The following is a 13,143-nucleotide window of genomic DNA, read 5'->3' as shown; positions in this document are numbered from 1 at the left end:
CAAGTTTTCTAATATTCTAAGGAAATGTTTCTCTCATATTACTTTTCCTTTGATCTGCAGGGCACTGATGGACCCCCCTCCCCCCTTATTCAATTGTTGTTCAGATGAGTTGTCTGTTGAACATGTTAAAATGTGTTTTTCTGTATTTGCTTCTAGAGAGCCTATCACAATTTGATATTTTTGTACTATTTATAGTTATGGAGAAGCCCCTCTAAAAAAATCAAGTAGTCTCTGATGTAAACAGACTTTCTGTATGTGTTGTCCTTAATATCAGACAATCGTCAGTTTAGCACGTGTCTATATCTTTGTTAAATTTTTGAAATTCTGTGTATTCTACATGGCTTTTGGAAGTTCACAGTTAAAGTCATAATGTGAATTTTGTTTCTCAAACTTATTTGTACAAATTTTGTGAATGTGTTAGATGCCATCAAGTAGTTCCCGACTCACGGCAACCCTACGAATCAATGTCCTCCAGACATCCTACTGTTAACAGCTTTGCTCAGGACTGGCAAACTGAGGGGTGTGGCTTCCTTTATAGATACAATATAGACAATTCTTAGGCTGTGTACATTTTGTTTTGTAGGCTATATTGACCACGATAGTTTAATAACAAGATGGTTTTAAATTTGGGATAAAACTGCTATTCTTTGTGTGCTGTGCAATCTGAGCTTTTGTTTTTTCATGGGGGGGGGGGATTAATGGATTTGTGTTTAATCTTCTTCCAATATTTTGAACCAGGATTCCCATGAACGTGGATCAAGACATGATGGTCCCACTGGTTTCTACTTCAAAACTATACACGGAGAGGGCAGGTGTCAGAATTTAGCCTTCACAGGCATTTTTCCAGTTAACCACTGATGAATGGGACAAAAATATTAATATATGCACAGTATCAGTCAGTATGATTTTTATAACACAAATTCTAAACTAATTAGTTCTGAATCAGTATATCCTTCTTAAATTTTATCAAAGTAACATTTGTAAATACTTCCAATTACCTGATCCAGCAGATCTTCTACTTTCTTTTGCCAGCTATCTCTGGCAGCATTTTTTTCCCTCTCTTTCAGTTGCAAAAGTTGAGTCATTGCTGACTTTTTATCTTCTTCATGCTGAAGCCTCAGCTCTTCCCGAAGTTTACTACATTCCTGACTAAGAAGAACAAACAGAACTAAAACACACACCATGCCTTCATAAAACGAGGAGGAATATTTTTGAAATGAAGGGAAGTGACTTAAGTCGATAATGTTGTGAAACTGGGTGACTACTCTCAACTACTCTCTCATGGGTACACATGTGTTCAAATCATGCTGTAGAAATGAGATTCGTAGAAATTAGCTTAGGCGGAAACTGTAAAAGTGAACCACTCAGTCCTTTGACCAGAAGCCACCCAGAGGGATTCAGTGATCCTTAGGACTTGCAGTTCCTGAGTGGAGTCCTCCAAGAGACCTAGGGAATAGAGAGATGCAGATGTTGCTATATCAACTGAGAGCAGTTGACAATAATGTTATTAAGTTTAGTATACTTGTTAATGAAAAGTTATCCCTAAAGTTCAAAAGAATCACATTTGATTTCAAAAGAGAGAACTTTTACAAAATGAGAGTACTAGTTAGAAGGAAGCTGAAAGGCAAACACAAGAGGGTCAAATCTGTAGAGGATGCTTGTAAGTTATAGAGAAATCAGCCTGCTGTAATGATATGAACAATTCTTCTTCGTCTCTTAAGGAGACTGACTATTCCAATCCTATGGAGAAATCAGCTTGCTCCAATGATATGAACAATTCTTCTTCACCTCTTAGTGAGATGGCAGATTCCAATCCTTTGGAGAAATCAACCTGTTCCAATGATATGAATGATGCTTCTTTATCTCTTATGTGGATTCGGATGAGAAACATCATTAACAGGAGGGATGAATTTGAAGACAAGTTGGAGAAAAGGTTGTGTGAGAAGTCTGCTATAAGAGGAAGAAGAGATGAAATGCCACAGAGCAGAGAGGAGCAAAACCAGACACTCTCCTAAGAAACAAGGATGGTCGAGGGACTGAAGCACCTTCCTTATGAGGAGAGGCTGCAGCCTTTGGGACTCTTTAGTTTGGAGTGGAGATGTCTGAGGGGGGATATGATTGAAGTCTATAAAATTATGCACGGGGTAGAAAATGTCGACAGAGAGAAATTTCTCTCTCTTTCTCACAATACTAGCTGCTTGGGAGAGTTCCCTCTGCCGGGTGACCCCTTATCTACATGGCACCAATATGGCTTACAGGGAATGTTGCCCATGAGGATGCTTCTTAAGACCATATATTAAGTACACTTTTATTTAAATTTTAGCAGATAGTTTGCCCCATGCTGTTAGTCTTTCTGCAAGTGATTGTTTGTGATAAGGATGCATGAAGAAATATCTGAATGCCCTCTGCTCCATAAGTGTAGTATCTCAGAGAGGAGCATCTCAGAATGCCCTCTGCTCCATAAGTGTAGCATCTCAGAGACGAGTTGGTTTTGGAGAATGAGGCTCCCAATTGGGCATCACTGAAGCTGCCTGTATTCTAAGGGGGACTAAGTTCAAAGGGGGCAGGCTATTTTAAGTCATTCTTATGGAGGTAATCTGGCTTTTGGTGACTTTAAGTCTTCCAGTTTATGCCAAGATATGTCATAGAATGTCCAGAAATGCCTTGTTGCAAGATTAGATGCTTAATTAAGGCTTCAAATATTCAAAAGGAAGTCTGAAGTAATGTTTCCGTCCAGTGGTAGGATTCAAATAACTTAACAACTGATTGTTTACAAGCACCATTTTAACAACCGGTTCTGCCAAAGTGGTGCGAACCTGCTGAATCCCACCACTGGCTCCGTCTCTAAAGGGAATCCATTCCTGCAAGCAGCTACCTTTTATGTTCAAAACATAGATGGTGGGAAGGGGAATGAATGAATGGAGGGTGTCTTTTTTTCTGAAGGGGTGTTTTATTACAATGTCTTCTTTTTATGGGTATAGTAAGAACTTTCCAGTGTACTGATGTTGACGAGGGCAAAGGACACTTGATAATATCTGTCCCTGAATTAACTATTTTGTGTTTGTTTTTATAATTATTCTTCCTTGTTGCCCTTGACTACATCTTGTGAAGAACTGGAACACGCTCTGGCAATGGCATACACTGGCCTGACAAAGACCACCTTGGTGACTTGGATTTTGCTGATGACATCGCTCTGCTTGAGGAAGATGAGCCAAAACGGCAGCACACAATGACTGACCTGGATAGAGAAGTGGGCAAAATTGGCCTCAGGATAAACACTGATAAATCAAAGATCATGTATGTTAGCTCCATAGCCTGAACACAGGGAATCATGATTGGATCACAGCAGCTTGAGAAAGTGGAGAGGTTCACCTACTTGGGCAGTGTGATATCCCAGAATGGATATGCAGAGGCAGATTTCAGGTGTCGCACTGGGAAGGCTGTAGCCGTTCATTCAGAGAATGAACAAGATTTGGTGCTCACCAACCATTGCCCTAAAGACCAAGCACCGCCTATTCACTTTCATTGTGATCCCAACAACCATTTATGCTAGAGAGACCTGGAAGGAATCAACAAGTATCAACAACAGGCTCAACGTCTTCCAACAGAAGTGCCTATGCCGAATTCTGAAGATCCGATATTATGACCACATCACGAACAAAGAGGTGCTCTGAAGGAGCAGCATGTGCAAACTCCATACCATTGTTGCACACAGAAGACTGGCTGGCTACGTCTTTCAAATGGAGAATGGTCGGATCACAAAGACGGCAATGAGGTGGATACTTCCTGATGCCAAATGACAGCGAGGATGCCCCTGAAATACCTGGAGGAGAACATTCGAGCAAGACCTGAAGGCATTGAATATTGCATGGGAAGAGACTGAAACACTTGCCCAAGACCTGAAATCATGGAGAGCACTTGTTGCCCAATATGCTACTTAGCATGATGGATTGGATGATGATGATGATGAATAAAGAATTTAAAAATATATAAATGTGACTAATAGTTTTGATGCTGTTTTTTGTGTTACTCAGCTGTTCATAACTTTAAAAAATTAATAAATAAAGATTATTTTTAAAAAGAATAAAAAAGTAAGAAAGATATTTAAAATCACACTAACTCTAGCCCAAATAGACTGCATTCCTCAGGTTAGGAAAGATACTGCCATCTAAAAGAATGTCTGAATACTTAAGACCCGTCAAGGAAGCTATAAAAGGCAAAAAAGCTTCCATAAAAAATGGAACAACGAAGTGAACAGAAGGGAGCACAGGGTCTGGCAAAAGAAGTATAAGTTAATAGTTCGGCATGCAAAAAGAGCATTGAGAGCCCGATTGCTAAAAGCAGCAATCAACAAACATTCTTTTCAATATATTCAGAGCTTTAAACCAGCTAGAAAAGCAGTGGAGATGACCTTTGGAAAATTAAAAGAATGGCTAAATGAAGATGGGGAGATGGCAAACTTGATAAATTCTTTCCATCTGTGTTCGCTATGGGAAATGTGGAAAATGTATGCAGGATAGAGCCACTAATTTTAGGAGTAAATATGAAGAACTGACACAAATTTGGTAAGGAGAGATGGAGTCTCTACCAGAGAAATTAAAGTGTCCAATCAAACATGATGTTGTTGATCTAACAACCAAAATAAGTGACTTATCACTAAATTCAGCCGCTGTAGAGTAGCAAATGTTACATCCATTTTTAAGAAGAGATCTAGAGGGAACCAAGAAATTACAGGCCAGTTAGCATAATGTCTGTCCCAGGCAAATTAGTAAAAAGTGTAATCAAAGATAAAATTATTAGGAACATAGAAGAACAAAGCCTGCCGAGGAAAAATCAGCATGGCTTCTGCAGAAGGAAGTCCTGCCTCACCAACCTTTCAGATTTTTTTGGAAAGTAGATAAACATGTGGATAACAGTGACCCAGTATACTTGAATTTTCAAAAGGCTTTTGACAAGGTGTCTCACCAAAGTGTCCTCAATAAGGCCCCTTCCGCACATGCAGAATAATGCACTTTCAATCCACTTTGCAGCTATGCAGTATAGCAAAATCCACTTGCAAACAATTGTGAAAGTGGATTGAATGTGCATTATCCTGCATGTGTGGAAGGGTCCTGAGCTTAGCAGTCATGGGGTAAGAGGACTGGTCCTGTTAAGGATTAAAATTTGGTTAAACCACAGGAAGTGGAGAGTTGGAATAGATGACAATTCTCGCAATGGAGGGAAGTAAACAGTGGGATCCCACAAGGATTGATATTGGGGCCAGTGATATTTAATTATTTTCATAAATGTTCTAGAACTTGAGGTGAAGACTGTAGTGGCTAAGTTTGCAGATAGCACAAATTTATTTAGAATGGTACAATGAAGGTTGACTGTGAAGAGCTCTAGGAGGATCTCCACAAATTGTGTGTGTGGGCATCAATGTGGCAAATGAAGTTCAGTGCAGGTAAATATAAAGTGATGCACATTGGAACACAAAAATCCTAATTTCAAGTACATGTTAATGGATTCGGAACTTGATGACAATGATAGGGAAAGAAACGTTGGGGTTGTAGTGGATAGCTCAATGAAAGTGTCAATAGAGTGTGCTGCAGTTGAGAAAAAGGCAAACTTTATGCTATAAAGGGATTGAAAATAAAATAGCCTGTTTTATATTGCCTCTGTATAAATTAATGATGCAGCCTCATTTGGAATATTGTGTGCAATTCTGGTTACTCAATCTCAAAAAGTACAGCTGGAAAAAGTAAGACAGCAACCAAGATAATTAAGGGGTTGGAGCATTTTTCCTATGAAGCGAAAATTCTAGGACTTTTCAGTTTAGAAAACAGACCTGATACAGATTTGTGGAATTATGCACAGGGTAAAGAAAGTGGACAGAAAGAACATTTTACCTCTCCCAAAATACTAGAATTTGAAGGCATTCTATAAACCTGAGGTCCAGTACATTCAGGATAGACAAAATTAAATATTAATTTACACAATGAGTGATTAAAATGGGGGATTTGCTGTCAGAGAATGTAGTGATGTACTGTAGTGCAGATGGCTTTAAAAGGGGATTAGACATTAGACAGATTCATGGAGGATAGGTCTACTAGTGGCTACTAGCCATAATGACTACAGGGAATCTCCACATTCACAGATAGTAAACCTAATAGCACTAAGGTGCCAGGAGACAACATCAAGAGAAGGTCCTGGCCTCTATGCCCTGCTGTTGGCCCTCTAGAGTAATTGGTTGGCCTTTGTGTGAAGCAGGATGCTGATGGACTACTGATCTGATCCACCAGAGCTCTACTTAATACCTTTTATACCCTTTTATATCCACATAAAGACCTAAGTAAAATTGTAACTTTATTTACCATTTCCTCCTGTTTCCAGCCCCCTTCACATTCTCCATGCCCCCCACTCATAGTTTAGTCTGGATCAGGCTTATAGCAATAGTACAATTATTACATTTAATTCATCCTTTTTGATGAAAAGGCAGGGGAGAGGAGAAAATACTTGCCGAAGGTTTTCTGTCCATTTTATTTCCAGATCATGAGCCATCCTGTCAACTTTGAATTTCTCCTCTTCTCTCATGGCTACAATCATAGCGTCATGTTGCTGTCTTTCCTGTTCTAATTCCCCCTAGAAACATAAAGTTCAAAATATAGATTTAAATTAAAAAATGCATTCCACGCCAATATATTGCTCTGAAGCAGAAATATTTTTTCAAAGTTCAGGAGTACTATTAATTTCAACTGGCTAGTCAGAGATTTTATTTAATTTATTGTATTTTTATTAATATAATGCCGACTGGCAAATAGATGGTTTTTTTCCTTGAAACTATTCATTACAAAGAACATGGGATTTCAAAACATTTCTTTAAAAGTCATGGACACTGTTTTCATTTATCTGAAGAGCTGTCATATAAATGGTAGCCCCATTGGAGGATAGAACAAGAACAAATGGATGGAAATTATAAGGAACCAGATTTTGGGTAAATATTATTCAGCAGTCAAGTAAAGTGCCTCAGGATGTGGTAGACTATCCTTCATGGGAGGTATTATGTAGAGGATAGTCGGCCATCTACTGGGGATACTGTAGTTATATATTCCAGAACTGAGCAGGGAGCTATGGCCTCCAAGATTCCAACAAACTCTATCATTATTATTTCAGCAAAGAATTGTTTCATGCTAATAGTCTGGATGGCTCAAGCTAGCTTGCCCAATCTTGGAAGATAAGCAGGGTTGTCCCTGATTAGTAGTTAGATGGGAGACTACCAAGGAATACCACAGTCACTACACAGAGGGAGACAATGGTAAACCGCTTCTCAACATCTCTTGTCTTGAAAACTCTAGTCACCATGAGTCAGTTGCAACTTGATGACAAAAAATAAAAATACTCTGCCTGTCAAAATAAAATTAAATGAAAGATGAATAAAGGTATAGATCCTGACTCAAAGCTTGTTAGAAAATCTGGCGTGCATACAATGGAAGCTCAATGTTAGCCATTGTGATCAGAGGCGTAGCTGAGCCAAACTGCGCTCGGTGTGCAGTGTGTTTTTCTGTCCTCCATGGCCCCCCGTGGCACCCCCGCCCCCCTGAGGCGCCCCCCTGCGGCACCCCCCCTTCCCACACATGCCTACGTTTCTTTTCTATTTCTAGTACTTTTTGAGGCTGAAAAAAGCGGCCTATTTACAGTTCAGGGAAAAAACTGCCTGACGAACTATACTTCCCAGGAGACCTTATGAGCCCCAAGGTCCCCTGGGAACTTTGTGAGTGATGCCAGCTCTCCTGGCGGGGGGGGGGGGGGGCAGAGGGAGCTACAGGGGAAAAGGGGAGGGAGCCGATCAGGCGATTTTCTGCACAGGTTATTAGCGCCTGGTGCACGCCGCACCTCCCCCACCCCCTTGGCACTCCGCCACTGATTGTGAAACACAAGTGTAGTTGTCCGTGACAGTGCAGTAAACTAGGAAGAAGTCCATGACTGCATGTAGATGGCACAATAAACCATGATTTGTGTAACAAAATCTAGTTAGTCTACCATACATATATTACACATACCATCTTGTGCATATATCCACTACTGTTCGCTTCTTGCCCCCTTCCCATCTACCAGGAGGATAAAGACACTGCAATCTCTACGGCCTGGCAATCATGAGGGGCAGCGCTACTCAATAAACTGTGACTTGTGAATTTAGATGTCAAAACAAACCACAATTCATACATACTACAATTAACAAACCAGATCCAGGGCCTGATCTGAAAACTTGATCGAGTGCTAACCAACAAACAGCAGTTTGCAGGACTTTTCATTTGAATGCCATAACTCATTGGAGTTAGCCATAGTTTATAAACTATAGGCTACCGTGATGTTTGAATTCAGAGTATATATGCACTCAAGCTCCTTTGAGCAAGGGGAACAAGGCAAAGGTATGCTAAAGAGGTATGCTTTTACCTCAACATTATACAGAGAATCTGTGGTTTCTCTCAATCTTGTCCTGGTTAATTCTAGTTCTTTTTGCAGTATTTCTTGGTTTTCCTGGAGGCTGGAGATGTGCCCTTCTGCAGTACCAAGGCCCTGTTCACTTTTTCTTACCATGTCTTGCAGACGACACACCTACAATAAGGAAAGAAAAACTGAGAGTATAACCCAAATTGATTTAAAATTATTGACTTGTTTCTGAACATTATTTGGCTACTTTAAAATGAAGATGCATACAATCATTTCTTTATATAGCTGTGATACATTTCATTTTTCATTTAATTTATATTCCACCCTCCCCCCGAAGGGCTCAGGTGCAAAACACACTGTTCATATCCTAGAAGTTATGCACTTAATAAAGGAAGTCATGCACTTAATATTTAAAATATTATGGTATAAAATATGTGGTTTGGATTGTGTTAAGGCACTATGAATGCTTTTGGTGTTTTTCTTCAGTTTCTTCCTAATTTTCATGTTCTATAGTCAGCTCCTGGTTCTATTTTAGCAGAAAAAACTGAAGAAAAACACCAAAAACATTCATAGTGCCTTAACACAATTCAAACCACATTCCTGATGAATTTAAAGACCTTGGAAAGATCTGATTTGCATTACTAAGTTCAAGTAAAAATGAAGCAGAAGAACTATGGGTTGAGACTACAAATATTATCAAGAAAGAATGCACAAAGACTATTCCTGTAGCCAAAAGAAATAAAAAGACTCAATGGATGACTAAAATTCATAAAATTGCTAAAGACAGAGAAGCAAAATTGCTGAACATAGATAAGAAGCAAAAAAAGTGAGAGAAATTGAATAATTCCAGTGACTTCTGTGATGAGACAAAGGGAACTATTATAATAACCAATAGGAGTGAATATAGAATCATAGAGTTGGAAGAGACCACAAGGGCCATCAAGTTCAACCCTCTGCCATACAGAAACACACAATCAAAGCACTCCTGACATTTGATCATCCTTCCTCTGTTTAAAAACCTCCAAAGAAGGAGACTTCGTCATAGGAGACTCTCTGTGGCAGCGAATTCCACTGTCAAAATACCCTGGCAGTCAGAAAGTTCTTCCTAATGTTTAGGTGGAATCTCTTTTCCTGCATCTTGAATCCATTACTCAGTGTCCTAGTCTCTGAGGCATCAAAAATAAGTTTGCTCTCTCTTCAACATGACATCCCTTCAAATATTTAAACGTAGCTATCATGTCCCCCCTTAACTTTTGCTTTTCCAGACTAGATATCCTCAGCTCCCTAAGTGTGCATCCTTTTGACAATATGCCCTCAAAAGGTAATTCTCTATTTTGGATCTAGTTTCAAGAGGCAGGACTGTGGAGCATAGCCATGGAAGTCTCCTCATGACAATAGGCAATGCCATGGTTCTTGCTGGGGCATCAGCAGAATGTCTGCCCGTGTTCACTTGCTGCTTTGAGAGTCTGGATAAGCTTAGTCAATGGTTTCTTTTTGTCAGGAAATAAGTTCAGTTATGAAGAGAGCTTCTCCCATAAAAAAGCAGGTAAGACCCCATAATCATCTGAAAATTAGTTGTTCATAGGTTAAAAGCTAAAGAGGAGTAGGTTTTATTGCTGATGGCATAAATCTTTTTGCCTTTCCTGTCGACAGTGTACAATAAGATCCCTGCCTTTGTTTTGCTATGAGAGAGGACGGAATGTGAAAAAGGACCGCTGCCCTGCTGAACGTTGTACTTGTTGTATTGTCGAAGGCCTTCATGGCCAGATCCAACTGGTTGTGGTGTGTTTTCTGGGCTGTGTGGATCTTGTTCCTAATGTTTCACCTGCATCTGTGGCTGGCATCTTCAGAGGTGTATCACAGAGGGAAGTTTGTTACCCACTGTGTCTGTTACACAATAAACCTTATCCTCAGGTTTCAGATCCATGGAATTAATTTGTATGTCCACAGACTGAGCCATCCAAACCATCTGCTCAGAGTTTAAGTAAATTTTCTCCCTCAGAAAAACTGGTTCATGCTCCTCCATAGCATCATTGGGAGAAGCATCCAGCAGGAAGCTGGAACTAGTACCTGAGTGGGCCTTCTCCTCTTTCCCAAACCCAGAGATTGAAGCTTGAGGGAGTGGTTGTGTGGACAAGTCGGAATGGTGGGCGATTGCATTATCTGCATGAATTATGTCTCACTCCTGGGGGTAGAGAAATGAAAAGAAGGAAGGGTAATGTTGTCATGGAACTGACGGCAAAGCAGGTGGCCACTGAGAATGGAATAGATGGGCCCTAGGGGCAAGTTAACCACCAAATCTATGTGCTTGGTACTGAGTCCACTCTTGGACAGAGGCAGCATGTGCTATTGGGAGATTGAAGATGTGCATGGTGGAGGCAAGTCTTCAAGTTCAAGTTATACAGGTGGATCTGAATATTTAGTTGGTGCCTTTGAAACCAAACAGTGATGTTCCCTGTTTTTAGTCTTGGTCTCTTGTTTCTTGGGAGGGGGCTCTGAAAAAGTCCTGATGGGAGTCAGTTCAGGAGATCTTAATCACCTACATGAGTCTGAAATTGTGTGCATCGAGGAATGCTGCTGTAAATTTCGTTGTGCGTGCACAATGACAATAAAATGCTTATGCTTATGCTTATGCTTATTGGAGCCAATACCATCAATGGCAGGTCTTTTTCAGAGCCCCCTCCCAAGAAACCATCAGGTCTTTTTCAGAGCCCTCTCCCAAGAAACAAGAGACCAAGACTAAAAACAGGGAACATCACTCTTTGGTTTCAGACTGCAGAGATGTTGTTGAAGCTGTTGCAGAGGCTTGTTTGCTGCCTGGATCTTAGAACCTGAAAGGGCTTTTACCCATAAAGTTGCCTTAAGGCAAGAAGAACAATCACTTCACACCTTCAAGGGGAACCTTTGGTACAACTTACAAGCAGCGACATTATGTCCCCCACAGAGACAGATGAGACCTAGGGAACGGCCATTGGTATGAGTGATGTTACTCCTGCAAGATTGACATTTCTTGAAAAGCGATTTCTGAGACATGACTAACAGCTGAGAAAAACAAATCCAGCAAAGAGACAACTCACAAAACAGACAAAATAAACTCACTAAGTGGTGACAAAGAATGAACTGAGGGAACCAGCAGGGCCTTTCTCTGGAGCATTTGACTGTTTAGGTGGGAAATGGTTGGCAGTATGTTCTGGTGGAGAGGGGTTCCCCTGCTCTATCTCTAGGCAAAAACTAAGCTAAAAAATCTTCCTAGTGGAAGGCCTGCCATATGCAGTTGAATATGGGACTGCACAGAAGATTGACAATAAAAAACAACAGATCTGTTTTACAAGATCAAGAAATCAAAGGGAAATTTAAAGCATGGTTAGTCATACTGCAAGATTAACATGGAACAACATTAACTGAACAGGATAAAATAAAGAAAAGATGGAAACAATGCACAGAAGAACTATATAAAAGAGATGAAAGAATGACAGATTCCTTCAAAGAAAAATCTTTTAAAGTAGAACCTTAAGTTTTAGAAAGGGAAGTGAAAGCTGCACTCAATGCAACTGGGAGTGACACATCACTGGAGGCCTGAGACTGATGATTTTATATTACTCTGTAACCTACGTTGCATTCTATTTTTTAATTAATCTCTTATTTTATACCTTACACTGTGAAGGACTATGGCTATACAATAAAAGTCTTTGATGATGGTGATGACGATGACACATCACCAGGGCAGATGGGATATCAGTAGACCTATTTCAAGCCACAGAAATGGAGCCAATCAACTTCTCAACAAGAATATGCCAACAAATATGGAAAATTTTTAAAATGGCCCACATCTCTGAAAAAGGAGACGTCAAAGATTGAATCATTTATTTATTTCTGTAATTTATACCTCGCCCTATACCGTAGTCTCAGGGTGGCTAACAAATTGGGCTGAAACCCTGTCAAAACATGCAAAGTTAACATCAAAATAAAAACATAGCTAAAACAATACATAAAGTCCATTAAAACCCCATTAAAAATCCCCACCCCACTCACGCCACCTCTGAAAATGTAGGTCATCAGCGTGTCCAATGCAGCAAACAATAAAACATGAAACAATTAAATATACCAGCTAACTCCCAAATTACAGTGCCCCCAACTACAAAAACTAAAATACAATGAACTAACACTCTGCTCCACCTATAGCATAACCTCCCCAAACAGTCCCCAAATGGGCCCACAATGGGCAGCATCCTTGTACCACTGCCCTTCGGCTGCTGCTCTTTGGCTGCTGCCCAAGATGGCTGCCTTGGGCTGGTGATGGAACTCCTGTTGTTGCTGCCAGACCCCACCCCCTGCAGGTGCTTCCAATGGGGTGGGTGGGGAAGGGCTATCGCTCCTTCCCATGGGCAGCAGAAGGCAGCTCACTAAGTCTTGGCTGGCAGGGAGGCTCTTCTGCTTGGCTGGCAGGGAGGCTCTGTCTCAGGCAGGGCTGAACAAGCTAGCTCAACTATTGGACCACTGCATTAATTTCTCATGCAAGCACAATAATGCTCAAAATCTTACTTCAAAGACTATTACCACATATGGAACAAAAATGCCAGATGTTCCAGCTGGATCCAGAAAAGAAAGAGGCAGGAGGATACCTGATATTCCCCTGTACCCACACAATTTTCTCTCTCCCAGGTTTGGTGAAGTTTGGTTCAGGGTGTCCAAAGTTATGGACCCTTAATGTAT

General features: G+C 40.4%; 1 protein-coding gene across 4 annotated transcripts in view; it reads right to left on the bottom strand.

Moving 5' to 3' along the window:
- FAM184A (family with sequence similarity 184 member A) overlaps positions 1-13,143 on the bottom strand; it is a 98,352-nt gene that overhangs the window by 33,945 nt on the left and 51,264 nt on the right. For all 4 annotated transcript variants that reach the window (XM_048492144.1, XM_048492119.1, XM_048492135.1 and 1 more), the window contains exons 7-9: positions 8,434-8,595; positions 6,500-6,621; positions 999-1,149 (exon numbers count right to left, since the gene is read on the bottom strand). In XM_048492144.1, coding sequence (XP_048348101.1) covers positions 999-1,149; positions 6,500-6,621; positions 8,434-8,595 — 435 coding nt within the window. The remainder of the gene's footprint in view (positions 1-998; positions 1,150-6,499; positions 6,622-8,433; positions 8,596-13,143) is intronic.

The sequence above is a fragment of the Sphaerodactylus townsendi genome, linkage group LG01 (genome assembly GCF_021028975.2).
Source record: "Sphaerodactylus townsendi isolate TG3544 linkage group LG01, MPM_Stown_v2.3, whole genome shotgun sequence".
NCBI lineage: Eukaryota > Metazoa > Chordata > Lepidosauria > Squamata > Sphaerodactylidae > Sphaerodactylus > Sphaerodactylus townsendi.
The sequence above is the reverse complement of the archived record's forward strand: the minus strand, read 5'-3'. Positions and strand labels throughout refer to the sequence as shown.